At 45.2% G+C, this 27416-nt stretch overlaps 1 protein-coding gene across 1 annotated transcript in view; it reads left to right on the top strand.

Annotated features, from left to right (window-relative positions):
* GRIN3A (glutamate ionotropic receptor NMDA type subunit 3A) overlaps positions 1-25325 on the top strand; it is a 1167194-nt gene extending 1141869 nt beyond the window's left edge. Inside the window, exon 9 of the mRNA XM_069630814.1 lies at positions 24636-25325. Within this exon, the coding sequence (XP_069486915.1) occupies positions 24636-24972 (337 nt within the window). The 3' untranslated portion in view covers positions 24973-25325. The remainder of the gene's footprint in view (positions 1-24635) is intronic.
* The last annotated feature ends 2091 nt before the right edge of the window (positions 25326-27416 follow it).

Raw genomic sequence — 27416 nt, 5'->3', positions numbered from 1 at the left:
TGCAAAGTCTCAAGTGGACACATCCCTTCCAAGTACCAGACCCAATTAAAAATACAATTACTAAGCAAATGAGTACTGTGATAAAAAAAACAATGGGTCCTCAGGGACCATGATCTCTGATGAACAGATTCTTTCTCAGCCACAACACCAATAGCTTGTTCCGCATGAGTTGAGTTAGGAAAGGACATTGTTTATCAGAGTCTATTTAGAAGCCTCTCCCTTAGCCTCTTTTAGTTCACCCATCGGTGGCCCCTGACCATGTGGCCTATCTTGCTTGAAGGTAACTTTGCTGGTCCCTGCCTCTTATTTATGTTTCAGTGCAAGAGTGACAAGGACTAGCTCAATGATCGTTCCTTGTGGGCACAGCCAATGCTTTGCTGTAAGTCTAGTGCCTCAGACACAGATTGTACCTCAAGACTCCAGGTACGGTGTGATCTGTGAACAGAGTGTAGTCGCTTCCTGATGGAAGTGGTGAAGCAGAAGCAAGATTGCTCAACAATGCAGAAAGATCTGAAGAAAAACTTGAATGCAAAGCGGCAGTCTCCCCAGGCCCCACAGGCTCAGGAACGATTTCCCGGACACCCTCTGTGTCAGTTAGAACAGATATGTGATGCGTATCAGGGTGTACAATCTCCTTCTCTTCCCCTTTGTCGTGTGGTAGAGGAAAAGGTATCTTCTTGATGTGCGTTGAGTGGATTGAGTGTTGTTTTCCTTCTACACGTACAGCAGTCTGTGCGGCCAACAGGACTTGAAACTGTCCTTTCCAGCAAGGTGCGAGACAGGATACTCTTTCAAATGCCTTCATGAGCACCCAGTGGCTGGGTCGGAGTCGATGACCTGGCCCCTTGTATTGTACTGGGAGGGCTTCTCGCACCTGTTGGTAAATCAATTACAAGTTTTGAGTTAACTGGTCAGAAAGTACTCACAAAGGAGAAAATGCTCTACATCTTTCAACTGCTTAGGTTTAGGCACATTCCAAATATTGGCTGGTCTCCCCATGATTATCTCATAGGGAGAGAGCCCTGTTTTCATTTGTGGGGTCGTCCACATGGACAACAGAGCTATCGGTAAGGCATCTGGCCATTTCAAATTGCTACTGGCGCAAATCTTTGCCATTTTGTTCTTCAATATACCGTTATGGCATTCTACAAGTCCGGCACTCTGAGCATGTCTGGGTGAATGGAACCGTTTATCGATCTGTAATCCCAAGCATACTTGCAGGATAATAGCAGAGATAAAATGTGGACCATTGTCCGACCAAATGACCCTCAGCAAACCAAACCTAGGAAAATATTCCTTCAGCATGGTTTTCGCCATCATCATTGCTGTGGTATCTTTTAAAGGGAAAGCTTCAACCCATTTGCTAAAGGCACAAATGACTACCAGAACATATTTGTAATTCTGGCAATGCTCCATTTCAATGAAATCGAAATGTATAACTTCAAAAGGCATAGGGGGTGCCAAAACTAACCCTCATTGTCGATGTACCTTTCCCCACATTATACGTTAAGCATACCATGCAATTGTGAACCAAACGCTCAGCTGTTTTAGAGAAATTTACATTCACCCGGACAGGTTCTAACAATTTACAAATCTTTCTAGCACATATATGAGTTGGGCCATGAGCCATCGTAACCATAGCAGTGACATAAGCATCGGGTAGCATCCATCTTTTCTTGGCATTAGCTATGCAACAGTCTTCATCGTCTAAACTTGCTAAAACCTCAGCGCATTTCTTAAGCTCTTCTGAAGTGGCATCAGCCTGAATGTCTTTTATACAATCAATTCCTACATCTATTACACAAGTGTTGGTAAATTCTTTTGTTACATATATTTCAGAATACAAATCGGTGGCAGTTTGTTTGGCTATCCTGTCAGCAAAAGCGTTTCCTCTCCCAACATCATCTGCTACTTTCTGGTGAGCTGCACGCTTCATTATTGCTAACTGAGTAGGAAGCGCAAGTGCTGAGAGTAGCCGCACTATCAACATGCCATGCTGTATCTTAGTTCCATTTGAGGTCAAGAAACCTCTTTCTGCCCATAATCGACCAAAGTTGTGAACCACCCCAAAGGCATACTGACTGTCTGTAAATATATTCACACTAAGTCCTTCGGAAAGTTCACAAGCTCAAGTCAATGCAATAATCTCTGCGGCCTGCACAGAGTTATGCAGAATTCTTCTGGTTTCCACAATAGTGCTTAATGTAGTGATGGCATAAGCAGCAGTGGATGTATCATCCGGAAGTTTGAAGCAGGAGCCTTTGCAAAACAGCTCCCCTTGTGGATCTTTTAATGGTGTATCATTTAAGTCAATTCTGCCTTTAGTCTCTTGTTCTGTGGTGTAGAGGCAGTCATGTGACATCTTGTCACTGCAAGCAATTTCTTGCAGGAGAGGCAATAGTTTGGCCGGATTTAATCTGCAACATCTCTTAATTTGCATATGCAGTGCAAATAGGATCAGCTTGTATTTTGTTAATCATGCTGATGTGAGATGTTGTGTTTGCATTCTATTTAATAGAACGTCTACAGAGTAATGTGCCATCACGGTTAAGGAGTGACCCAGAACCATACCCTCACTTTGTTTTACAGATGCAGTGGCAACAGCAACAGCTCTCAAACATCTCGGCAAAGAGCATGCAACAGGGTGAAGCGTGGAGGAAAAATAACTGCACAGTCTATTCTTCCCTCCATGTTCCTGCATTGACACAGCCAAACGCATGCATCGCCTTCATGCACATACAAAACAAAGGCCTTGTCATAATTTGGTGTTCCCAAAACCGGTAGTGAACACAACGCAGCCTTGAGCAGATCAAAGGCTTTCTGGCAATCCAAGTTCCACCGTAAAGACAAATAAATGCTTTTCTTTGTCAATGCCAACATTGGTTTTATCATTAATGGGAAATTAGGGATCCACTGTCTACAGTATGAAGCCATGCCTATCAAAGCTCTGACCTCTTTCTGTGTATTTGGGACAGACATGCTAGAGATGCTTTTTATCCGTTCAGGTGTCAGTCTTCTTCCCTCCTTTGACAGGAGATAGCCTAAATAGGAGAGCTCCTGTCGACAATACTGAAACTTTTTCAATGAAGCCTTATGCCCATGTTCTGCTAGATGAATAAGCAGCAACACAGTGCTCTCCTTGCAAGCAACTTCTGAGTCTTCAGCTAAAAGAAGAATGTCAACATAATGTCACAACGTACAAGTGGAAGGCAACTCAAGTGTATCAAGCTGCTCCTTCAAAGCTCTGCTGTAAATGCTTTGACTGTCAGTGTACCCTTGTGGCACACAAGTGAATTGTAAACGAGCGTCCCCCTAGGGTGAACGTGAACAAATATCTACTGTCAACATGTACAGGAATGCTAAAGAAAGCATTCTTTAGATCCACAACACTAAAATGAGTAGCTGAAGCTAGAATTATCGTTAATATAGTGCTCACATCAGGCACAATTGGAAAATGTGGGGCAACAATCTTGTTGATAGCATGTAAATCAATGATAAAACGGAAAGGAATTACATTATTCCCTTTCTTATACACCGGTAGAATCGGACTATTGCACAAACTTCCTGCAATTTCCTCAATCACTCCTCGATGTACAAAATCAGAAACTATACTCTTTAAAGCTTGCTCACCATCAACTGAAATCTTATACTGTGGATTAAGTGGCAATTTAACACCTGATTTCAACATAATTTTAACAGGTTCAATTTGCAAAATACCAACGTCATTATCATCAACTGCCCATAAACATGCTGGAACCCTATCCAATTCAGTTGGTAAAGGCCTAGTCAAGAATTGTGAAGCGGAAGTTCGTTGAGGTGAAATCATTAAATGCACTCTATCCAGAGAACAGTGAATTGCTGCATTCAATTCTTTCAACAGATTCAACCACAACAATATGTGTAATGAAAGATTGGAAAGCTGCCATTAGGCGGTAGCCCTCGGGGGCCGAGATGAGAGAAAGAGCTACTGTAAACTCACCGGATTTGGTTGTAGGTTTAAAATGATAAAATTGACTCCTTTTCATATCTTGCAGTCTGGACATGGAAAGTCATCACTCGAGTGCTGTGACACCGGACGAGGCCGGGTGACAGAAAAGGGCTACTAAGGGAACAACAAAGAAAATCAACATAGCCAATGTACATTGACTTAATCGAGTTAGTAAAATATGGGCCTATAGTCACGATTATATGTATAGCCAGAAGGAGCAAATGCAGGGTACAAGTCGAGGAACACATGAGTGGACAGCGTTGCACTGTTTTCAGCGAGAAAACACCATACACACTGTGTAGAGTCCAGAAAGAGTCTAGAAAGTCTAGAAAGTGCAGCAGCATGATGTTGCATGGCTCTCAGGCCAGACACTTAACAACAAGACCACAAGAGTCTCTTCCTCAGAAGTTTTTAAATGTCTCCTATTAACATTCTGCTACAAGCAGCAATTTTCTTACAGATTCTTAGACATAAAACGTTCTCACCTTTTATAATTAACAAGCAATGTTATTGAGATATCTGTCCTCTTGGCAAATGCATAGTTGTCCTGTGCAATTTCTGCATTTCGGAAAGACAGATTGAATGAAATGTGCATATTTCGCTTTAGGATATGTTCATTTTCTGTGATGTCACTTACTGGTGTGTACGTCATAGCCCTCCTACATTTTTGTAGGACTTGAGCACTGGGCAAATACCTTCAACAGGTGATTACTACATTGAACACAGTTGTACCAGCCACCTACAAATCTCCTACTAGAAACCTCGCCATGCAATCTGATGGGTGAACGAGAGATAGCAGCAAAATATAAGTTGGATAAAAGATGGTTTATCAGGCATTAGGGAAATGGAGAGACCAAAAACATTTAGGTTGACTTTAATTTTATAAGCAAATGCCAATGTATCATTGGCAAACGTTCAAGCCTGCTCTATGTGAAGAAGGATGTGACACATTGATGCACCTTTAGAAACACAATCCTGATGCAGTGTCATAGCCTGGGGTGGGGGGGGGTGGGGGTGGGGGTGGGTCCCATTGATAGAATTGGGCCAATGTGGTGAGTGTGTACTCTTTAGAACATTTTCTTTTTATAATGACCTCCACATGCGTGCTGTCATTGGCTACTTATCTCGTTAGCCTGATCTCATCTAACAAATAGACCAGGAGTCAAGTTGTAAAGAGTGAGGGGACTCCTTAACATGCCAATTGAATGTGGCATCACCAGAAATTAGCATATCCAGGTGCCCTCTGAAAAAGGTGGCGGGACCCCTTCCATCCTTGTGTACCCTCGACTTGAATGCTGATCTACACCTAGGGTGGAAGAGACAATGAAAAGAAAGCTGCATGGGGCAGTGTCATGCCCCCGAATGTTATGTTTGAAGTGTTGAATGCTGCTCAAACACTTCTGAACTCATTAAGAGATTGTCGCTCAGTTTGATCTTCTGCCTCATTTAAACAAACCATCCTTGTGCCAGCAGCTGAAGCGTTTTTGGCACATTATGCAATGGCAGTGCAACAGGGGAATGGAGCTCCATGAATAGGGTTGGAAGAGAACAGAGTGTGCCTAGGCTAATACTGTCAACAACAAATCTTCTGTTTGTGATATACAATGCAGGGTGATCTTAAAGGATTTTGGAGCCTAGGACACACACTCACCCACATGTCCCTCTCTGAACCAAAGAACGTAAGGGACCAAGTATCTCTCATCATGCCTCCCCCCTTGTCGCAATATGCTTCTCTGGCAACTATCAAAATCCGTCTGGGTACTTCCTTCAAAGACTCCTAAATTCATCCTTGTCAGAATCAGAATACTAATCATGTGGCATTTCAAGAGCAATGTTGCAGGTTACGGTGATGGCACTTATGTTTTATCATAAGTACAGGACACTTTTCTACAATAGCAGCCACGCGGAAGGTATACAGACTGTGGTGCAGATGCAGGACAGAGATGCGTGGCTTTATGCAAAAGGTACACCTACCCCAGCATGGATGCAGAGCAGAGCTCAGACCAGCAGCCTCATAGAATGTAACAAATCTCATGCATGGATTAAGGAGGCAGATTGGAAGCACTAGGAAAGATACACAAATCACAGTATAGAGTAGATATGGATTAGAGGCTACCAGGAAGGTGCACATTTCCGAACATAAACTGAGAATATGTGCATGGCAGAGAGGAAATGTTTGTCAAGTGGTGCGGCCATTAGTAAGCAAACAACAAATGACTTGGTGGTGTGCAATATATCAGTGGTCACTGTTATTGTACATGAAGCAACACGATAGCCAGTTTAGCCATGAGTAAGCATTTTTAAGGAGAGTATGTTGAGATTCAAATAACTCTTTGGGGATGAAAATGTGAAATATTTAGGGACTAGCAATGCTGGCAGATTAGGCACTTTGAGATTAAATGATATGTCCATGATCGCATACCTTGGTTAAGAGGGGAAACTGGGATTTGAGCAGTATTTGTACTTTGCCATATTGTTTCCCAATTCGTATCATACTGCAATGTAAACATATTTGCTAATGTTTGACTTTCATGAGCTAAGATTATATCATTTTATGCTTGGAAAGTACACATCAAATAATAACCCAGCTTGACAACATTAAAATAAACCTTATAAATACATGTCATTCAAACGCAATATCATTCTAGCTTAATTGTCTCCATGTTTAAGGAACGTATACAAATACCAGAATACTGTTTAATGCGAGCTTAAAAAATCTCATCTGAGTGTTCTACTGTATTTGAAAGATTTAAATACACCCAACACGCCCAATTGCACATTATTATTCATGGTTCCCCTTAAAATGTTTGATATTGAACAAAAAAGAAAGCAATTTTTTCTTCAAATAAGCAGATTGGAAAATAAGCTTGCCAGCAGCATGTGACACTTGGTTGACTCTCTTCCATCTTGGACTGCTACCACTCAAATGGCCTATTTGAAAAGAAATTGCCGGGAATGGGCTAAACAATGCCACCAGAATGTCAGAAGGGAAACCTATTCACAGGTGGCAACACAGTACTGTGCAATGAGGTAAGAGGATTTGTTCATGATCACTGTTCAGCCTCAACACATTGGTTCCACAGTCCCAAATTTGCGTACAAATAAATTCTTCCGACTAACACTTTGCTCTCCGCTCGGGCCAGCTGCCTAGCATTTACAACCGTGGTCTAAGAACCGAATTTGAGACCTGCACCATACTGATGCCCCCCAGTAAAAATCACGTGTTGTTTACATTTTGGTACTGGTTTCCATGCATATGGCAGCCATGTGGGGGCCCCACCCAGAATGTGAACTATGGGGGGCTGCCCCCCTGTTACCCTCCAATAAAGACATCGCTGTGATGTCGTGCTGTTCCCAATGTGTATAGAACAAACAACAGTGACTGATTTGGCGGAAGTGGGAGTATGTGCATACATTCCCAGCAGTGTCTGCCCGTCATGGACCTGCATTGCAAAGACTGCACAGTAGAGAACAGTCACAGTAGTTGTAATTGTAATTTGTTATTTATAACGCGCTTAATACCCAGAGGTTTCTAAGCGCAAACCCGGGGATCATCCGCATTGTCTTGCTTCCAAGACGAGAGCGTTGCCCCTGAGCTAGCCTCCCTGCTAGTTGAGGGAAAGCTATACATTCCCATCTAAGACATTCTGCAGGAGGAAGTCTGCATTTATGATCAGTATATAGGCGACTCCCCTCAACCTCCCAGAAGAAAAAAGCAAGGTTGTGTGGAGGAATCACTAAGAATCTAATTGCAGTTTTCACAGTTCCATGCAACATGGGGTGAGCTTAGAAACTGTGTACAGGTCGTTGTTAGAGCTTGAATGACCATTCCACCTTGAGAGAAATGTATGAGATGAACAGATCCATTCTACCATCACCGGGTTGGTGTGCATGACATGCTGGTGTGGGACAAAGGAGAGAATGATGGAGGAGTGTGGGAGTAGACATACCTATTGGTCTACCTCCATGGGCTCACATGTTCATGAGACTGCTAAAGTGTGTCCCTTCTGCTCTCAAGGTCCCATCAGATAGTACGCCACTGAAGCAACTTTCTCCGAGATTACAACTGACCCAACAGCAATAACACTCGAAAGGGCTCCTCGACGCATGCATACATGCATTTGCTTGCACGTGCACAAACCACTGTATGTAGCTACCACCAACCCATGTTTTGTGGAAATGAAACACAGCTTCTGTGTTCCTAGTAGTAACCCGGGCCATAAATGTGTTGGTGATCCAAGCCTTCACCACACTGCGTTATCATAAAATACCTGTACCCTTTGCAGTGCAGCATATATGCATCACAATATTGTCACACACACACAAATAGCCATGGCTTTCCCCTGAGCAATGTATTTTTTGTTCTGTACACTAAACAGTGGTGTGATTGTCAGATTAAAAAATTGGTAATGCGCCTGTATGTACATGCAGCATGTACGTCATTTGCAGTCATGTCACCAAAAAGAAGTAGCATGCACATGCAGCAGAGCATTGTCACATGGCCTGACACAAGCTTCCCCTTTACAGGTGTTAAGGGCGGAGGTGAATATGAAGACGTGGAATAGTCCAGAGATAACTGCATCCAGGGAGCATCATCTCGCAGCCATGGCCAACCATCAACAATGTGACTGAGCATGAGAGGGCCATCGTGATGTATAGTTTGCCAATAACCATCGACTGACGCTGGCATATTGGGGACACTTCACTGAGTGGCATGCCACTGAAAACAATCCTGTCCAATAAGGGGGTAGAGGATTCTGCCAGATAGGGTGTAAAAGGAAAGGTGTGGAAGACGTAGTCAAGAATACCAATACTCCAAACATGCCTCAACGAGACTCTCTGATCTGTACTCACTGCTGATGCCTGCTTGTAAAGGCACAAATGTGCAGTGAGGTTGTACTGTGACAGAACTCTTAGTGAACAAACACAAATAAGTCTAGACGGCTACCTTCACTATCCAAGCCCTGTCCAATCTCCTTAAGACTGCATATCACTCATATATGCCCCACAGTGGAGAAGGTGCATGAACTGGACATATTGGGCCTCATTACACGGATGGCGGAGAACCATGGTGCTATTAGCGCCATGGTTCATGCCGATAAAATACCAGCACCGCCTTGGCGGAAAGGGGAATTACCGCCCCATTCCAAGGTTGGCGGGGCGGTAATTCCCCCTTCCACCATTGCCCTTCCCCATTTTTGCCCCATAGGGCATAATGGGAATGGGGAAGGCGCTAATTACGGTACCGCAAATTGCGGTACCGTAATTAGCTCCCTGGGTCCCTTTGCGGGTTGGTTTTTAACGCCTGCAAAAAGCAGGCGTTAAATCCCCCAACCCGCAAAGGGACCTCGTAGTAAGGCGGTAAGGATTTACCGGTACCGGTATTTTACCGGTACCGGTAAATCCTTACCGCCATCCGTGTAACGAGGTCCATAGGGTCTGTCCCTGGGAGGCTGCTTGGCATTGAGGGGAGTTTGGGTTTTTCCCAATGACATGGGGCCTTATTACGATTTTGGCGGTAGCCATGCCGCTTTTGGCGGCATGGCTGCCGCCAAAATCGGGTCCAGGTTCCCAGAATGGGGAATTACCGGGGCATTCGGAGTTCGGAGGACCCGGTAATTCCTCCCTCCAGGAACCCGGGCCCGGACCTTCCCCATTCCCATTCCAGCCCCATAGGGGATTACGAGCGGCCCATTGTTTGCTCCCTCTTCCCCTCGCGGGACCCGGTAAGCACGCCTGGTTTGACCAGGCGTTACTTACCGGGTCCCGCGAGGGGATCTTGTAATGAGGCAGAACGGGTTTAATGGGTCTGCCTACTTTAGCGGGTCCTGTTAACTCGTTCCGCCTCACTTGTAATGAGGCCCATGGTGTTCAGGAGGGAGCTGTCTCACAAGACACACAACCTTGCACTTCACATTCAAATATGCAGTTTTGTTTTTGCAGTGTGGGTTGGTGGAAGGAAAATGAAGCTGTGGTGTGGGGTCCAGGTGTGGGGAGTTAGTAATAGACAGTGTGATAGTGTTACTTGTGTGCTGCTAGTGTTTACAATGAGGGGAAAAAAACAATACAATTGCCGGATCTTCCTGCCAAGGTGTCTGGCGAGGTGGGGGAGGGGCCCCATGAGAAGGATCAGCCATGACCCCCTAAGCAGCCTCATCCGCCAACAATGAGCAACGTCCCATATCCCCCAAACGCCAGAATCCAAAATGTCTATTCAAGTAAATAACAAAAGTAAAAAAAGGATCGGAACAACAACAAGCGGAAGATCTGCACAGGCTAGTTTTGCCTCCACAATAATCACCATGTGAAATATTTTCTTACACAATTGGAAACAAAGTAATAAAGATATTTTATAACATCGATCTTATTCATCACTGCTCAGGGAATGTAAAATTACCCCTGGCCCTTCATCTAAGCCTGCTTTGTTAGCTTTTTAAATTCACTCTGTAAATGAATGCAATTTTTTGGGACTAGAAGCTGCGCACCTTTGCATGTGACGGATTTAGGCACCCTGCGTTTCCTGCTACATCAGGCCCCTTATCAGGGCATGTCCTCTCTCATGAAAGTATCCAGGTTCAGATGACTGCCCTCGAATGCACCTTTTATGCTAACCCTAAGCGTGGCCCAGAGAGCCCAGACGTTCCCTCTCCCAGTGGCAAAAGGCGCCATCTTGAAAACCGGGGCGCCGCCAAGCGTTGGCAAAGGGGGGCCACGGCCACCCTTCTAAAAATGCTGCCAGCCCCCCCCCCATCGGCCACCCTGCGAAATTTGAAAAGCAAAACAAAAATGCTTTTTTTATTTCGCACTGAACTGCGCATGGAAAATAAAATGCCCATTTCAGTGTGTCCACATTGGACTGGAGGAGACAGGACCGGACGGTCCCGGAAATAAATACAGCCTGGAGGCACGCATTGCTGCTTTGGCAATTGGCTCACGCTTCCCCCGCTGTGTTTATTTCCGGAATATGGGTTTCCAAAATTCAGGCTGCAGCCTGCATGTAGGTTGTGCCGTGTGCAGCACATATTGGGCCTCATTACACGGTAGGTGGTAAGGGTTTACCGGTACCGGTATTTTACCGGTACCGGTAAACCCTTACCGCCTTACTACGAGGTCCCTTTGCGGGTTGGAGAATTTAACGCCTGCTTTTTGCAGGCGTTAAAAACCAACCCGCAAAGGGACCAGAGAGCTAATTACGGTACCGCAATTTGCGGTGCTGTAATTAGCACCTTCCCCATTCCCATTATGCCCTATGGGGCAAAAATGGGAATGGGGAAGGGCAATGGGGGAAGGGGGAATTACCGCCCCACCAACCTTGGAATAGGGCGGTAATTCCCCTTTCCACCAATGGTCCACCGCCGTCCGTGTAATGAGGCCCATTGTGTGGTTTACACACCCAGCGCTAAGAGATTCTACCACCTGAGGTATAGAGACCTGGTCTACTTTCTCCAAAAGGGCCACTGCTAGAAAGGACATGGTGTTGTGTCGAGTTGTGGAGAATGACTGTGCTTACAGAAGTTACTGCCCTCAGAGATGTGGGTGTAGAAGCAAACCTTGCACGTTCTGGAATCTGTTTGTTGTGCTGTGTGTTGTTGAGTGTGGTAGTGCTTCTATTTGGGTAAGGTTGAGAAAAAATACCTGCTGTGGTGGATAAGTGGGCATACCGTTTAACCTACTGAATGGGCCAAGGTGGGCAAATCAGATGTGGTGGCGGCTGTGGGAAGTCAGAAGGAACTCCTGCATTTTTGACTGCATGTTAAGGTTTTCCAGAGTGGATGAGTCCATTGCTGTGTTGGGAGGGTGAAAATATATCCAGGCTGGGTGACACCCTTCAGAAGAGGGTGAATTGTAAGATACAGATTGAAGAAACTGGCAATCTTTTTTGTCTTCTTATGGAATTACTATCTTCCCCCTCTTTTGTCTCTATGTTCTTTCATGTTCACACTAGCCTCAGGATAATGTGCACTACAAATACACCGATCAAAATGACCCTCTACTTTTATTCTTCTCTTCTTTTTTAATTTATTTTCTCATTCCCTCTGGACTCTCCCACCCCTCCTTTATACCTATATTCTATTTAAGCACCTGGCATGCTGCAGCCATTTGTATTGTTGTCTTCATGCTTTTGTTTGCTTAGGCCTCTGGCCAAAGGCTTGATACATTGGAATTTGATTTCCACTGTCATATTCAAACTCTTTTCAGTGACACCATATGAGGCTTATGATTACAGTTCAATATTCAAGTTCAGTGTTATTTGACGCACCCTCATGTTTCCTAACCCAGCATCATTCATTAGAGTCATAGTCACCTTTTTTATCAAATATGTTAAAAACCTTTCACCCTGGGAGCCTCTTTTTTTTGCAAACATCAAATATGTAAAGTTCCAACTAGGTCACTCTACTTCATGCGTCGGCAACCTTTGGCTCTCCAGATGTTTTGAATGGTGACTTCCAGGATCCTCCACCATTTATTGTGCTGATGGGATATGTAGTCCACAAAATCCAGAGAGCCAAAACGTGCAGATCAGGGTCGGACTGGGACAAGAAATAGGCCCGGACACCCAAAAAAAAGTGGCCCACCCCTAACCTCAAGAAAGTGGCCCACTCCTCGCCTCAAGAAAGTGGCCCACCCTGCGCCTCAAATAAAATGGCCCTCAACCCATCATCCATGAATTGCGTCAATTCACGACTTTACAGAAAATGCTACTTATGGAGGGTTTATGTGTCTGTTACATTACAACACAACTCATAAAATAACATAAATTTGTATACCGTTCAGTGACAGTGTCCACAGCTCTGAGGCGCAGGAGTGACATGAACCTACCACCCAACTGCGGTTTTTGGACCTGCTGCAAGTCGATGCTTATACAGGGTTCCGAACCCCAGCAGGGAAGGAGGGTTAGGGTGATGATGGTTGGATAGGAAGGGGGGGAGTAGGAAAACCAGAATGAGGTTTAGGGAGAGGTTATAGCATCGTTCCTAAGTACACTACGAAAAATATGGTTATGCTTTCACTAATGTGATATACATTTCATACAAGAATGGACCACCATATGTACAATTAATATCTGTGTGTATAGATCCATATTATTAAATTACTGTGAATGCAAGCAGCCGTCCAAGGGTGCTATGTTATTGTATAGCACTTACGCTTTTTATAGAACAAATATGCATACAATATCACCCAACCTTTGTTGGTACTCATTTATCAACCTCAGAAGGATGGAAGGCTGAGATGGCCTTGGTGGGATTCGAACCTGCAACCTGCAGATCACACACACATCACAGCAGCACGTGCTCAACCCACTGAGCTATCATATCGGCTAAGGAAAGTGAGCAATTATTCTGTGGTGGATACCATTAAACTGGTAACTGAGATTTAACAGCAGGCCAGTTAAATTAATCTGCAGGTCTTGTGCATATGTGGCTGCATGTCAAGCCTGCATGCATCTACTTTCAGGCTTCAGAATCAGAGGTTGGCAAAATAGGGAAAGCAGCGCACTCACAGGACATCCCATAATCTGAGCACTCGTTACCTCATACATGCAAACAAAACATCCTGAACAGCATGCCAGGCAGGGAGATGGGAAAGATAGACACATTACAACAAAGCGTTCATTGTGGCACAATGAAGTCAGTGTTTGAACATAGCACATCAAGTGGCCTCGCCACTTGATGTGCTATGGTCAAATATTTCTACACTGTACACAAGCTTTTAGGCACAAGGATTTTGTCAAGTGACCGAGGACACTGAGATGGAATGTCTTGTGATGATCGTAACAGAGACAACGGCAGAGAATGCTATAACTGCAACTTGTGAAAAGCAAAATACATAGTCTGAAATGGTCCAATCTGTGTCTGCAGAGAGGAAAAGTTAACTCTCTGTGCTGCGATGACAAAATGTCAAACTTAAAAGAACTGTGGAACACTGGCCCCTCTGGGAAGTGGGCATATGCCTCCAGGCTCCAAAAGACCGCCGGTGTGGATTGAAGGCCGCTGCAAAGCAGACAGGAATGTGACTTTTTTAGTCAGATATCAGGCATGAGCCTCAGTGATATTCTGAAACAGGCTGCTTTCAGCTTCAAAGCACTTTACATGTCAGATATCGTTCCTGCATCTAGCTCCATGATACTCGGGTTATTGACCTCGGTCGGAGCCCCGGGTTACGCAATTGTGAGCACATTTGGATTTGGATTTGAACCTGCAATTTACCAAATTCATGCAGAAAGCAGGCACTTAACACACTGAGCTACTTCCCTCTCAAAGTATTCGACTGTACTGCAGCTTGTATGACAAAGTTCAGAACCCTGAGCACACAAACACACACAGAGACACATGTGTAGACTTCAAACACCCATCATTAAGTGCTCTAGGCATAGCAGAGCAAGTAAAGAGCACAAGCTTTTTCGTGCATTTAGGCACAAGGATTTTGTCAAGTGACCGAGGACACCAAGATGCAATGTCTTGTGATGATCGTAACAGAGACAATGGCAGAAAAAAAACATGCTATAACTGCAGCTTGCAAAAAGCAAAATACAGAGACCCAAATGGATGCTTGCCTCAGCTCTCAGCCAGAATCCTAGAATCTTTCCGTCTCCGCTGTTAGCCTACCCAGCCATTCCCTGCTAAAGCCGCACTTGCAGCAGTGAAAACAAACAAACAAGTGTTCTTCAGGTGAAAGCTGTGTCTACAGCGCCAGGCTGCCAATGTCACCACCCTGGTGAGCTGCTTTCTTCCAGCCACAAACAGCCCTGATGCCAACCTGGGTGGGGCGGGAGGGGCAATCCGACAAAGATCGCCATTCTGACAAAGGCCAGCAGTTCTTCCATCTCCTACTGCGTGTGCCATGGCCCATTGTTCAGAGAACAGGCGAAAGCTCCTGGGAGCATCTGCTCTCTTCCTTTCTAGTGAGATATCTGCCCCCACCTTCGTGAAACTCTCTTAACATAAATTACTGCCTCCCCCATTGCTGTCACTTTCTCTCCATGTTTTCATTGCTCTTTCAACCTCTGTAGCGCATTTTTATTGGCCGGGCGCTGGCGGCCCCCAGGCACAACAACAAGTTGCTTTGAACTTTGCAAAAAAGTGCAACAAATGTGTTGCTTCCTGCAAAGTTGAAAGCAACTTAATGTGTGCGCTGACGCCACTTTGCTGTGGTCCCAGCCAGGCCCAGCACAACCCTGCAGGCAGCCTCCAGGCTCCTGCTGCAGTCGCGGTGCTGCGAGTGCTTTTTGCTTTTTTTTTCCTCCTCATACCGGCCCAGCATGGGCAGACACCGGCCCCCAGGCAGGAACATGCCAATTTCGTATCGGCCACGGGCCGATTGGCCGAGGGGCCAATCCATCGCTGGTGCAGATCCATGCTCTTCCTTAATCGAGCTGTTGATCAGTCATTTGCTGTAAGTACCTACTGCAGGCCTTGCAATTAAACTGATATCAAATAAGAGAAGTCACCTTTCAATTGTACAAAGAGAAACCAGGGTTGTTGTGTCAGAGATGCATCTATGTTTTTTGAACACTGTGAGAAGACAGTTGTCTTCAAAACAGAACAAATAGTTTCTGGAATTAACTTTAAAGAACCACAGAAAATGGCACCTGTAGCAGATTTGTCTCAGTTCATTCCATTAGCATGGGCATGAACTTTCCCATATTACGGATTTGAATCTGCTTTTCTTAGACACTCTAAAGGTGTTTTTAATTGAACAGTTTGCGTTTCTGGGAATTCTTGCAGCATCTGTTTTACGTGCAGTTTTCAGCATTCATGTCGGGGTTCCAATATTCTGTCTGCTTGAGCTGGAAAGGTGGTTGTTTAAGGTCACGCTTCTGTAATTTTCTTATAAAGTCAAATAAAGCTAATGATAATCATTTCAGGGTTGGTTCAGAATATTAAGTGTAGAAAGAAAGGGTAGTCTTTGTGCAGAGACGGCTGCTTTTGGGTGCACTGTAACTTTGAATGTCTCCTGTTGTGGAACTGGTCCTATGTGGTTGTACCACCACTTTTCATTTCACCTCTTATTTACTACCAATTAGTTACTGAACTGTCAGCTCATTTCACCTTAAAAATGTAGAGGTGCACCCTGCATTCCCTTTCATCAACAAACTCCACGCCACCTCTGCAGCGGCACCACCAAGGGGTGGCAAGGGAGGCCACAGCCAACCTTACAAAAACACTGACGCCCCACCCCCCCACCGGCCCGCCTGCCGGTTATGTGTTTGTTTTGGTGTGCCACCCCAAGATTTCCAGTGACCTCATCAGGCCACCCCTATAAAAAATGTCTGAGGGCGCCACTGCTTGAAAAGTCTTGGTCCGATCACTTCAGCAACTTCCCAGCAGTGATGAAAAAGAGAGGAAAGACAGGGTCCATTAGCATCTGAGAGTCAAAACCGCCTACATTCCCTTGTTGCTCTTAACTGTTCATTCTACCAAGGAACTACAGTTACCACGAATAACTGTGTTTCAGAAGTCTTCTAAAAACAGAATTTTTCATATTGTGTGCAAATGAACAGTTTATCCGAAGAGACTAGCCATTGAAGAATTACAGGCTCACTCCTTGCATTGGGTTGGACTTTAGCATCCCTGGATCCTTTAACGTGTATTCAGCCATTCAACCTCTGTAGTGCTATGAAGGGACCTCAGGTTTATTTGACGCACTTTGAAAATGTCTGTATATAAACACTTAAAAATAAAATGGCCCTCATTCCGAGTATGGTGGTAGTCATGGCGCTATTTGCACCATGACTGCCTCCCATACCGGTACCGACTCCGGTTTGGTTCAATGGGGACTTACCGGTCCATTCCGACCTTAGAGGGACCGGTAAATCCCCATTTACCAAACCATTCCCCATTCCCAAGGGGAATGGGGAGGGCACAAATAACGGTCCGGCGTATTCCAAGCTCGTTATTTGCGCCCAGGTCCCTTAACGGGTCCCGTCCTTAACACCTGGTCAGACCAGGCGTTAAGGAAGGGACCCGCTAAGGGACCTCCTAGTAGGGCAGTAAGGGATTACAGGCACCGGTCTCCTTACCGGTGCCCGGTATCCCTTATCGCCCTACTCGGAATGAGGGCCAATGTCTTAAACCTGTTGATTCCGTTTCCATGACGTCTGTGACAACTGTTCCAGTAATCACATCAACAAGTTGCATGCTTGTCTCTGTCACTATTCAAAACAGCTATTTTTTATCACAAGGGTTCATTTGGAGTGTTCATTTAGGTCAACAAATATTAACCAGAGATGAGTTTACAAAGCTTTATTATGGTCCCATGTCAGGTGCAAGATGATTATCCAGTCATGGCTTTTAGGTTTCCATCGATTTTTGTTCTGGTACTTGTAGACCTGCATTTATGAAAGGGAACATAAAAGTGCAAATACTCCACAGGAATGAAGAATGAGGTGAGCTAAAGCATCAGGACATTCCGAGTATCTCAAACCTGAATAAGGACAAATCGATAAGTGTGTTTCCATTTGTCAAAATGGGTTGTTGTAACAATTGCACAGTATTTTCTCAACATTACTAGCTCAGGGTTTTTGCATTACCTTACTCCCAATGCAAGGTAACCCTTGCAGCTGTTACCTGTTCAACATTTGAGGGCTGTACGGTATCCCCACCCCCCACTACTCCAATGCATTTCTGTAGCTCTTTCCAGGTATTTTTTATTGTTTTCAATTAGACTGCGATCATGCATGCATCGTGGCAGGTAGTTGGTGTGAGAAGTAATAAGGGAGCACTAATGGGATGATTACCAATATGCTGGTGCCTCTGATAGGTCGGCTGGCCTGGCGTAATTTGCATGTCAGCCTCATGGACCCATGGCCTTGCAGTTCTGTTGGAAGGATTTCCTGTTCTTTGAGCAGGGTGGCATTTGGAGGAGGAGGGTTACTCGGTGGCTGTCGCTGTTCGGGCTTCAACAGAGATGATCACGTGTGGGTCCTCTTGCACTGCTGCGGCGGCACCTCCCACTTTTGCGATATTGATGCATGGAAGACTGGTAGGCATGTTGGATTAGAGACAGACAAGGAAACTGCCGACAGAATGACCCTGTATGGGCCTAAAATGGCACTGGTGTGGTGTCATGTGACAGGCGTCATGACGTCCCACGCCATGACGCAGAGCCTGAAATAAAGGGGCCCATTTCGTGCTTTCGCAGCCTTTTCGGAAAGGGGCCAGTGAACCACATCAACGTGTCTGTGCCTCATTGCATGTCCTGCTGCACCACACGCTTAGAACGCACATGGCCCCACAACACTGGCAACAAGTACTGTGAACCCTGTCGCGTTCATCCTGAGGGAGAATCCTGCTGCACCGGAGCATCCGCTCTGCACAGAGAGCCATCCCTCAGCCTGCTTCATGCTCCGGCACAATGATAAGGGTTCCCACCCCCTATACAGCATCCCACTGTATTACACTGGCCCAGGCCAGAATGTTTGGAACACCCTCAGTGTTCAGCACACCCTGGTCCCTCATTCCCTGAGTACCAGGGGTTTAAAAAAAAAAGTTTTCTCTCAAAGGGGATTTTTTTTTTTTTACAGCAAGGCTCTCGCAGGAGAGTGATTGTGCGCTGCCACCTTGTTCCCCCTGCCACACCACGGCCCCCTGAGTGGCGCAAGTCTGTTAGGTGCCAACATAACAACAGAAAGATGACCTCACAAAGAAGTGCACCCTGATATACTCACCTGGACCAGCAGTCCACAAACTTTTCAAAACCATGCAACCCGAAAAATACTCATATGACATAGCTGTCAAAGTACTGAAAGAATACTTTGCCTCGATGGTAAACACAGACTATGAGAAGTTTGTGATGCGCACGGCTATGCAGCAGAGTGATGAGAACTTGGACAAATACCATAGTCACTTCAGACACCTAGCCTCAACCTGTGGGTGGGAGAATGAGGAAGAGGAGGGACTCAAATGGGAATGGGGAAGGGCCATGGTGAATGGGGAATTACCGCCCCCGCAAACCTTGGAATGGGGTGTTAATTCCGCCATTCACCATGGCGGAATCAGTAGTTTACCGGTGTCAACCATGGTGCAAATAGCGCCATGGTTACCGCCTGGGTCGTAATGAAGCCCATTGTGTCTAATCCATCAGCCTGTCAGAAGTATAATGGTACCTTTTTTAGTAATCCTGGATCTGCCACTGCCTTGGGATTGAGACTTGAAAAACTCCTCTCCGAGTATGCGCATACAAGTCTTTATTCATGCCTCATAATTTACCAAAAATGCAAAAACCTGAAGAGAAAATGTGGATTTCAAGCAGACTCTGTGTCATGGTGGCTGTGGTTTTGATGATATCTGTGGATAATCACTATTGGCAGTAGCCCAATTTCTCCCACTCTGTTTGTGATCTCTTTGTCATTACTGTACTCTCTCATTATCTCTCCTACTTCCTTTCTGGATCGTGCACACTCAGTTCGCTCTCTCTCTCTCTCTCTCTCTCTCTCTCTCTCTCTCTCTCTCTCTTTCTCTCTCTCTCCAGCTCCCTCTCCTTCTTTCTCCACCTCTCTCTCTCCCACTTTCTCTCTCTCCCTCCCTTTCGGTACGCCATCCTCCGACCTGATGTTGCACACCATCCATGTACTCTCTACTCGTACATTGTTCCCCCTTTCATGTGCTCCATCCTCCCCTTGCAGAATCTCATATGACCTTGAAATCAGTGCTCCTGGAAAAACATTTGGTAAAATACATATTTTTGCCTCACTTTTTAAAACCCTTTCCTGTAAGATGAAGGTGAGGTCTTGGTCACAACAAGAATTAAAGGTGATCCACAGTACCTTGACCTGTACCCTCTTCTCAACAGGAAGCAAAGGCAGGTGCCTTATTACAGGAGAGATATGAGCCCTGCATGAGTGTGACTGTTAAGAGTCTGGCCACAACATTGTGTATGATCTGTATTCACATGATTGCCGTAATTCCCAAGTGCAAGCAACTACCACAATCCAGTCTGGATGAAAAGTTATTACAGTAGAGTAACATTGGCTATGTAAAAACTGTAATATTTTCTGCAGAATGTGAAGATGACAGAAACAGGCGGTAGAGGCCAAGCTAAGCAGGAGATACAGGGAGCCATCGGAAATGAACCCCACCTTCCTAACTCACAGCACTGGAGAGGGATGAATTCCCATTGGAGGGGGGCAGAATGCCGCCCACCTCACTAAAACTGCAGTTTTATCTGACCTTAGTTTGAGCCATAGTTCATCCATCCAAGTGTCAGCATCTGTAAGGCAAGAGGGCCTGCCAGCCACACTCTGTCCCCATCCACATGGACGAGGGTCTGAGTGTCATCAGCGTGAGTGTAAACCTTCAGTCCACCACTTGCAAGAGACTGGCTATAAATATATATTAAAGGGGGGATAAGGAGGAGCTCCAAAGCAATCTACAAGATGGCATAAACGGTTTAGAAGTATTAGGACCCACTTCCAGAGACGGGTGCTGGTCTTTTAGGAAGAAGGTAAGCCATGCTAGTGTGGCAGATTGTCAGATGGTCCACAGTTTCAAACTGTCGGGAGGTTAAGATGGTACGCGTCCTCCATCAGCTACTCCATATAGGTACTAACTATGTGCCCTTTGAGGGACAGACGCCTGCCTAACAAACACTGACTGCTGCAGCTGCAATGTCTCCATTAACCTGGAACCAAAAAGTGTTTGTCGTGAAATGGATGTAAGTTGCCAGGATTAGCAGGATTCAAGGTGGAGGGTTTCAGCACAGAGTTTTACATTTTGGCTCGTTTCATTGGGACACGTGTGCTACCAGAGGAGAAGAAAAGTTACAATCTAGATCAGGACAGGAGCCAAAATGGCTATGTGTTCATGGGTTTTCCTGGGTGGACAGGTATCTAAAGGGGGTCTTGTTTTAATGTTGAGGATCCAGGCCAGAATTTCTAGAATGGTGATTGGATGTAAATCATTAAAAGTAGGGCGAGCCATCGCGCGTAGGTTGGGGGGCCGCTGACATATTTTTAATATGGATTGAATCATCTGAATTACACATACAAGAAAAATGCTTTTTGGTTACATACCTCATTAGAGGCAGTAGTCATATTAGAGAGTGCTGGAGACATGGCCAAGTGGACTACTGTAGCCAATATCGATTTTTGGAAATTTGACAAATGAACAAAGCGATTTATGTAAAATGTTTGTTTGCCAGTTAACATAGTTGTTTTTATTGAGTCCAATTGGGGCTTACTAGAACTTCTTTGCTTCCTCGTTATAATTAAGCCTCCCTGTCCTTGCTATGACATATTCTGTTTTATCATAATTCTATGGTCTGAGGAGAATCCACGTACTTCGTTTTGAATGACAAATGTGGACCCTGGAAGGCCTCAGAGATCCAAGAATTACAGAGAACAGAAGCCGATGAAGGGCCATCATCTGCCAGTGGAAGCTTTGAATTGGCCAACTTTTTACCATCAGACTAGTGCCATAATATCTCAGGATGTCAAATATGACTGGGGTGCACTCTTTCAGGTGTGGCGAGCAAAAGGTTACCATTAACTGCGTGATGATGGGACCAAATAAGCGGGAGCCTGGAAGTCACTTTGATCAAGTCTATACTTGAGAAAATGCGGTCCTGTATCTGGCCACCAACATGTGTAGGTCTCTTAAAAAAGTAATAGAGGCCGAGGGCTGGGGTTTCCAAGCTGACCATATGAAGAAGGTTGGAGGAATAGAGACATCCCCCAAACATTCAGACCACCAAGATTCACAGGGGTCCTGAGGAACAGCAGGCAGGTTTGGAGCATCATTATTGGGCCGGAAGGATAGCTCAGGGAAAACGTGTGTCTTGGAAGCAAGACAACACATAGCAACACGGGTTCGAATCCCACTTTTGAGCTTTGTATTACAAGTGTTAGGGAGAATTCTCATAAATGTGCTAGATCCCTTCACCTTAAAGACCCCCAGCAACTTTGCTGGATTTTGAGGACTTGATTTTTTTACCTGGAAAGAGTGTGAGCCGTTTTTTCCCACTCTTTCATGTATTTTGATCTGTATTTTTCACCTGTGTTCTTTGATTATGGAGTTTTAGATAACTCCATAGGCATAATATTGTCATGTGTGTTGCACAGCACCCTCAATGCAGTGACACAGGGATGTCTTTTAAACTCCCTAAAGGTTTAAATACCTTCTCTGGGATAAACGACGTCTTCCCAGAGAATGTAAAGTGAAATTGACTTTACTAGTCTTTCCAAATTCCTAGACAGAGCACACACCATCTTACAATGGAGTGCTGGAGGGGTTACATAGTATCCCCTGTGTCTAAATACTCATGTAGCAGTCAAATGCTACCCTTATCTATTGAAAAGGCTGGACGCAGTGGTTTTACAACAAACTACCTTGATTTTTTCTCGACAGCGAACACCGATAGCTAAAAATCACGGGAGCCATGTTTTTCAAGATGGCGCCTTAAGCCCCTTTGTTTAAACAGGTCCAAGTCTTCTTTTTTCGCCGTTTCTTTTTGAAAAGGTCCTTCTAGTGTTTGCCTGTGTGTGCCAAACCAGCTTTGGTCCCTTTGTTTGTGTGCCTTTCGCGGGCTTCAGGACTGAAGACCGCCTCTGGCATCTGAGTGTCTTGGGTGGGCAGGAAGTGAGGGAGGTTCCTGAAACTCCCTGTGCGTAGTCTCCCAGGAGACCCAAATGCACTGATTGGCTGGCTGACTGTCCGGCAAGGAAAGCCACCCTGCTGGGTGAGTGACAGCTAGGCCGTAATGAAAGGGAGAAAACTGTTTGAAAGACGACTCTCTTGGACTGGAAAGCAGAGTCAACCACTGGAACGAAAGAACCGAAGAAGAGCTGGAAGAGGACGGCTGCTGCAACTCCTGGACCGTTGGTTTGCCCGGTGAAGCCCTGCTGCAGTTCCGAATTGCCAAGTTCATATGGACAGAGAAGCCACTTCAAGGACGATTTCTTCCTTTGAGTTGGTGGGACCAATCAACTCGTAAGCCACCTGGATACAATTCTCAAGGCTGGTTAGGATTAACCAGGGAGAGAGATACCAGCTTGTGTGCTTGAATCTACAGCTACTGGAACTGAAGTGACTCCATCTTGTTTGCTTTTTCGACGATATTGTGCAGTGCAGGAGTCCCCCAACGTCCTCCCTCTTGTCCCCACGACTGAGGCTCAGGAACAGTGAGATCTGCAGTACCTGCCAGGAACCAACGTCTTCAGCTGCATTTTGTTCTTCATATTAAGGTACTGTGCCAACCCGATTGAGAGAATGCAACTCTGCTGTGAAAGTTTGTGAAACATTCCCAATTTACAGGCCAAATCAGCTTGTGACCAGACCTATGATTCTTTTTCGCCTAAACTACTTCTGAGAACTTTTGCAAAGACTTTACCGTTTGATACCAGAACTGCTCTTTCCTATCCAGAACACTAGCCCATTGACTTTGGCCTGGCCTTTTGACTTGAATTGAACTCCTCTGGTGAACTGAAACTATTTGCACTTTCTAACAAGTATATGTGATCTATTCTACTAAGTAACTGAACTTCCATTTGGCTCCTATTTCAGGGGAGCCCAAACTGTCTTAAAATCTTAAAGTTTTGCATTGAAGTGTATTGGTATATATTAATAAGTTGTCTTCTGCTAGTGAAATGTTTTCCAAATGATTGTGTAATAAATTAATAAGTGTTTTACCAAGAAACCTTGAGTATAAGTGTTTACTTGAACCACTGTGATTGAAAGTCCTTTGTGTAACTACTTGTACAGCTCACATTCACTCTTGAGATAAGCCTGGCTGCTCAGCTCGCTACCAAAAACTGTGTGGTACAGACTTATACCAAAGGTTGGTTTGGCTAACACTGTAGTCCTAATTGTGTGTAGTGGTCCCGGAGGGTACTGCATGCAATTCTGCCTAACAACGAGCATTATAAAACAACAATTATAATTATGCCCCACTACAAGAGGGGTTCATTGCCATGGACAAAACAGAATGAGAAGTTCCACCCTCCAGCTGAGGGGGTTACAAAAGTGGGAATTGCTGATGCAAGAGCAGGAATTGAGAATAACTTGAAAAGGAGCAAGGAGGCCTATTTATTATGTCTCCATTCCTCTATTCCATCTTCCTCCTCTTACCCAACCCAAAAATCTGATCTTAATAAATACAGCCTTTATCATTTAAACTCTGTGGGGTGATATCGCCAGCATAAGCATTGCAGTTCACACTGCGGAACAGGCACATAACGCGTCGGTCACTCATATACATTAATTTATTCTTAGGGATAAGTAGGCTTATTGCTTATGTGATCACTTATGCACACACATCTTGCCCAAGGGGCTTCCAAATCAAGCAGTGCAGTGCAAGTGCACTCTATACGCTCTACGCTGAATGTATTGTGTATGATAAGAGACTCTTATTTTTACATATAAATAGTCTAATCAGTCATGTTTTAGATTATCAGTAGAGAAAATATTACCCTGGTTAAAAAAAAAAATGCATTGAAAGATTATGTATTTGCACTATAGCAATATTTGCTTTCATTCTAATACTGTGAAAAATTGCAATTGCATAATTTCAAAGTTTCTGTAATGGGGCCACTTATCATTCTTGAGTTGGCCAGTAATCCTTCATTACTGTCTGAATTGCAGTGTGTTGAAGCAGTGTCATGTACAAATGCAACATGCCAAGTAATCTCACAACCGTATTGTTTGCCTCTTAGGTGCAGTGCAGCAAACAACACCCCTAGTGTATGGAACACTTCCAGCCAAAGCAACTGCATCCGCCGAGCATACATACCCGGCGAAGAGGGACAGAAGCTAAGGAGCTTCCGTCGGCACAAAGACCTGCCCCTGCCCGAGCTCAGGAGAGAGATTCCAACCGCACTGACCACCAATGGGAAAGCGGACACCATCAACACAGCAAGGGAATCAGTGACACAAGAACTCACTGAGCTCGAGAAACACATCCAGGCGATTAAACAGGAGCTGCAAGTCGCAATTAAAAGGAAAAACGAGCTGGAGGAGCACCAGAGGACACACATGGCGGCAAAGACCTGAAGCAGCCTGGCCCGCGCTCGTCGTGTACTTGTGACGCACTTTCTTTCCCAGGCAAAGAGGGCAGGAAGCGCGTGAGCCGTGCACACCTCGCCCAGCGCCTGCCTGCCTGCCTGCCTTCTGCGGGGAAGGCTGCAGTGCCTCTTGACTCCTCCCTGCCACTGAGATAGTGTTTTTTTGTAATGATGAATTTGTCTTTCTTTAGTCTGTGAACTGTTAGCTGGTTGGAAATCTGAGGAGGGACTGAAAGGACTCCTGATAAGCCTGAACCAGTCTTGTCCTTCCTGTCTCCTTTGCACAGAGCCAAATGGAGCTCCTCCGTTCTAACGTGCATTAAACGAAGGTGATTTTGAATATTCCAGCCTGAGCTGAGTCATTTGGAGACCTTACAAATTGGAAGCTCTCCTTTTTTAACAATTTTTCCACTCGTTGTTGGTATAGTTACATTTGCCGGGTGTTGTAATTCAGGATACTTCAAGTGGCAGAGGCACAGGCCTTGGCCAAGGGTAAGAAAGCGAGAGTTTATTTGCTTTGCACCCCACAGCCTCCCTCGCTAGGCGCAAACTGCCAACACTCTCCAGCTTCCCTTTTAGGACAGAGCGTTGATGTCATCACAATGCACAGTTCATCAGATAGCAAACCCTGCAATGGACTTTACTAAAATATAAACAATGAGCTCAGACATGCATTCACTAACGGTAATCTCTAACACAACATTAACATTACCAGACCCCCTCCCCCGTAACTTCTAAACTCATTAAACGTCTGAGGTTAATCTAACCTCATTAATCGTCTGAGATTAATAATAACACAAAACCCCTCTACAAAATGCCTACCTTTGATTGGGAAACTTGTTCTAGTCGAATGTCGCAACTCCATTCCAGATTGGACATCTGACTCTGTTTTTGACACTTAAATGTTTTATTTATATTTTGAATGTGTTATAGTTTAAAACTTTACACATTCCAAAAACATGTATATAAATTGTAAGATCAATACATAAACGTACAGACATACATTAATACATACATTAATAGTATTAAATACATACATTAATACTGTCAAATATGCAATTTGATAAACACATATAAAATCCACCTGTTACTAAAATTCATGAACGGATTTTAAGCAACCAAACTCTGTAAAGTGCTAAGTGCACTAAGTGCAGACTGTTACCCGTAGCATTCAGGGAATATCTCCAGAAGGATATGCAAGTCATGAATATATTCCCCGAGATAACGCATGTAGGTTGGACCCAATTTGTCACACTCCGCTAGTATGTGCTTGGCAGTCTCTAACGCATTGTTGTTCTTGCACATGCGACAACTTCTCTTTTCCAAAGAAAACTTGAATGCAGGGCCAGTCACTGCCAAGAGGGGGAGGCGATCGACACGGAGCAAGAGTATGAATCTGCGCAGTGCCTAGGAAGCGCATAACGTCAAATACAATTACAGTATATAACATTTCACACACATGTACATATGACTTTCACGTTGCCTAGTGGCGGAGAAGTTGCGATGCCTGTCCCATGGGCGTAGGACATGTGGGGGCCAGGGGGGACAAATCCCCCCCACAAATTTAAGTGAGGGGGATGGATGTAATATCATTTATCCCCCCCAGAATATGTGTTTGGTGTGATGGGCAGGGATCTGTTTTTGAAGTGGGGGGAGGGGCTGCTTACTATGTAAGCTGCCCTCTCCCCCCTGGTCCCCAAAGCATGGGGGAAACACCCTGGGGGCAGATGGGTGATCATCTGCCCCAAGGGAAGGGGGGCTAACAACAAAAAAAAAAAGATTATTTATTTTAAAACGTAGTTTTGGGTGGGGTGGGTGCGGGTGGGACCACTAGCCACCAGAGATTTTTGCAAGGGGTGGCCCTCTTCCCCCCACCCTAAGTGGATGGGGGGCACCTTATGTAGCCCTCCCTGGGGGAAGATTTCTGCCCCTAGGAAGGGGTACATGAGATGCCCTCCATCCATTTGGGGTGGGGGGAAGAGGCCACTGCAAATATTGGCAGAGCCACCCCTCCCAAGCCTGGGTGGTATGTTTTGATCCCACCTGGGGCAGATGGTCACACACATGTGCCCATCTGCACCTAGGGAAGGGCAAAACAAATATATATATATTCTAACTTGTTTTGGGTGGGGGTGTGGTGGGGGCACTAGACCACCAGGATTTTATGTGTTTGAAAGGGGGGTGTCCCCCCCCCCACCCAAGGTGGATGGGGACACCTTATGCAGCCCTCCCTGGTGGCAGATTTCTGCCCCTAGGAAGGGGTACGTGAGATGCCCCCATCAATTTGGGGTGAGGGGAGAGGCCACTGCAAATATTGGCAGTGCCACCCCGCCCCCCCCAGGCTTGGGGCAGTACATTTTGCCACCCCCCCTGGGGGCATATGGTCACACACATGTTCCCATTTGCCCCTAAGGAAGGGCAAAACAAATATAT

The sequence above is a fragment of the Ambystoma mexicanum genome, chromosome 6q (assembly GCF_040938575.1).
Source record: "Ambystoma mexicanum isolate Mex_15411 chromosome 6q, UKY_AmexF1_1, whole genome shotgun sequence".
NCBI lineage: Eukaryota > Metazoa > Chordata > Amphibia > Caudata > Ambystomatidae > Ambystoma > Ambystoma mexicanum.
The sequence above is the reverse complement of the archived record's forward strand: the minus strand, read 5'-3'. Positions and strand labels throughout refer to the sequence as shown.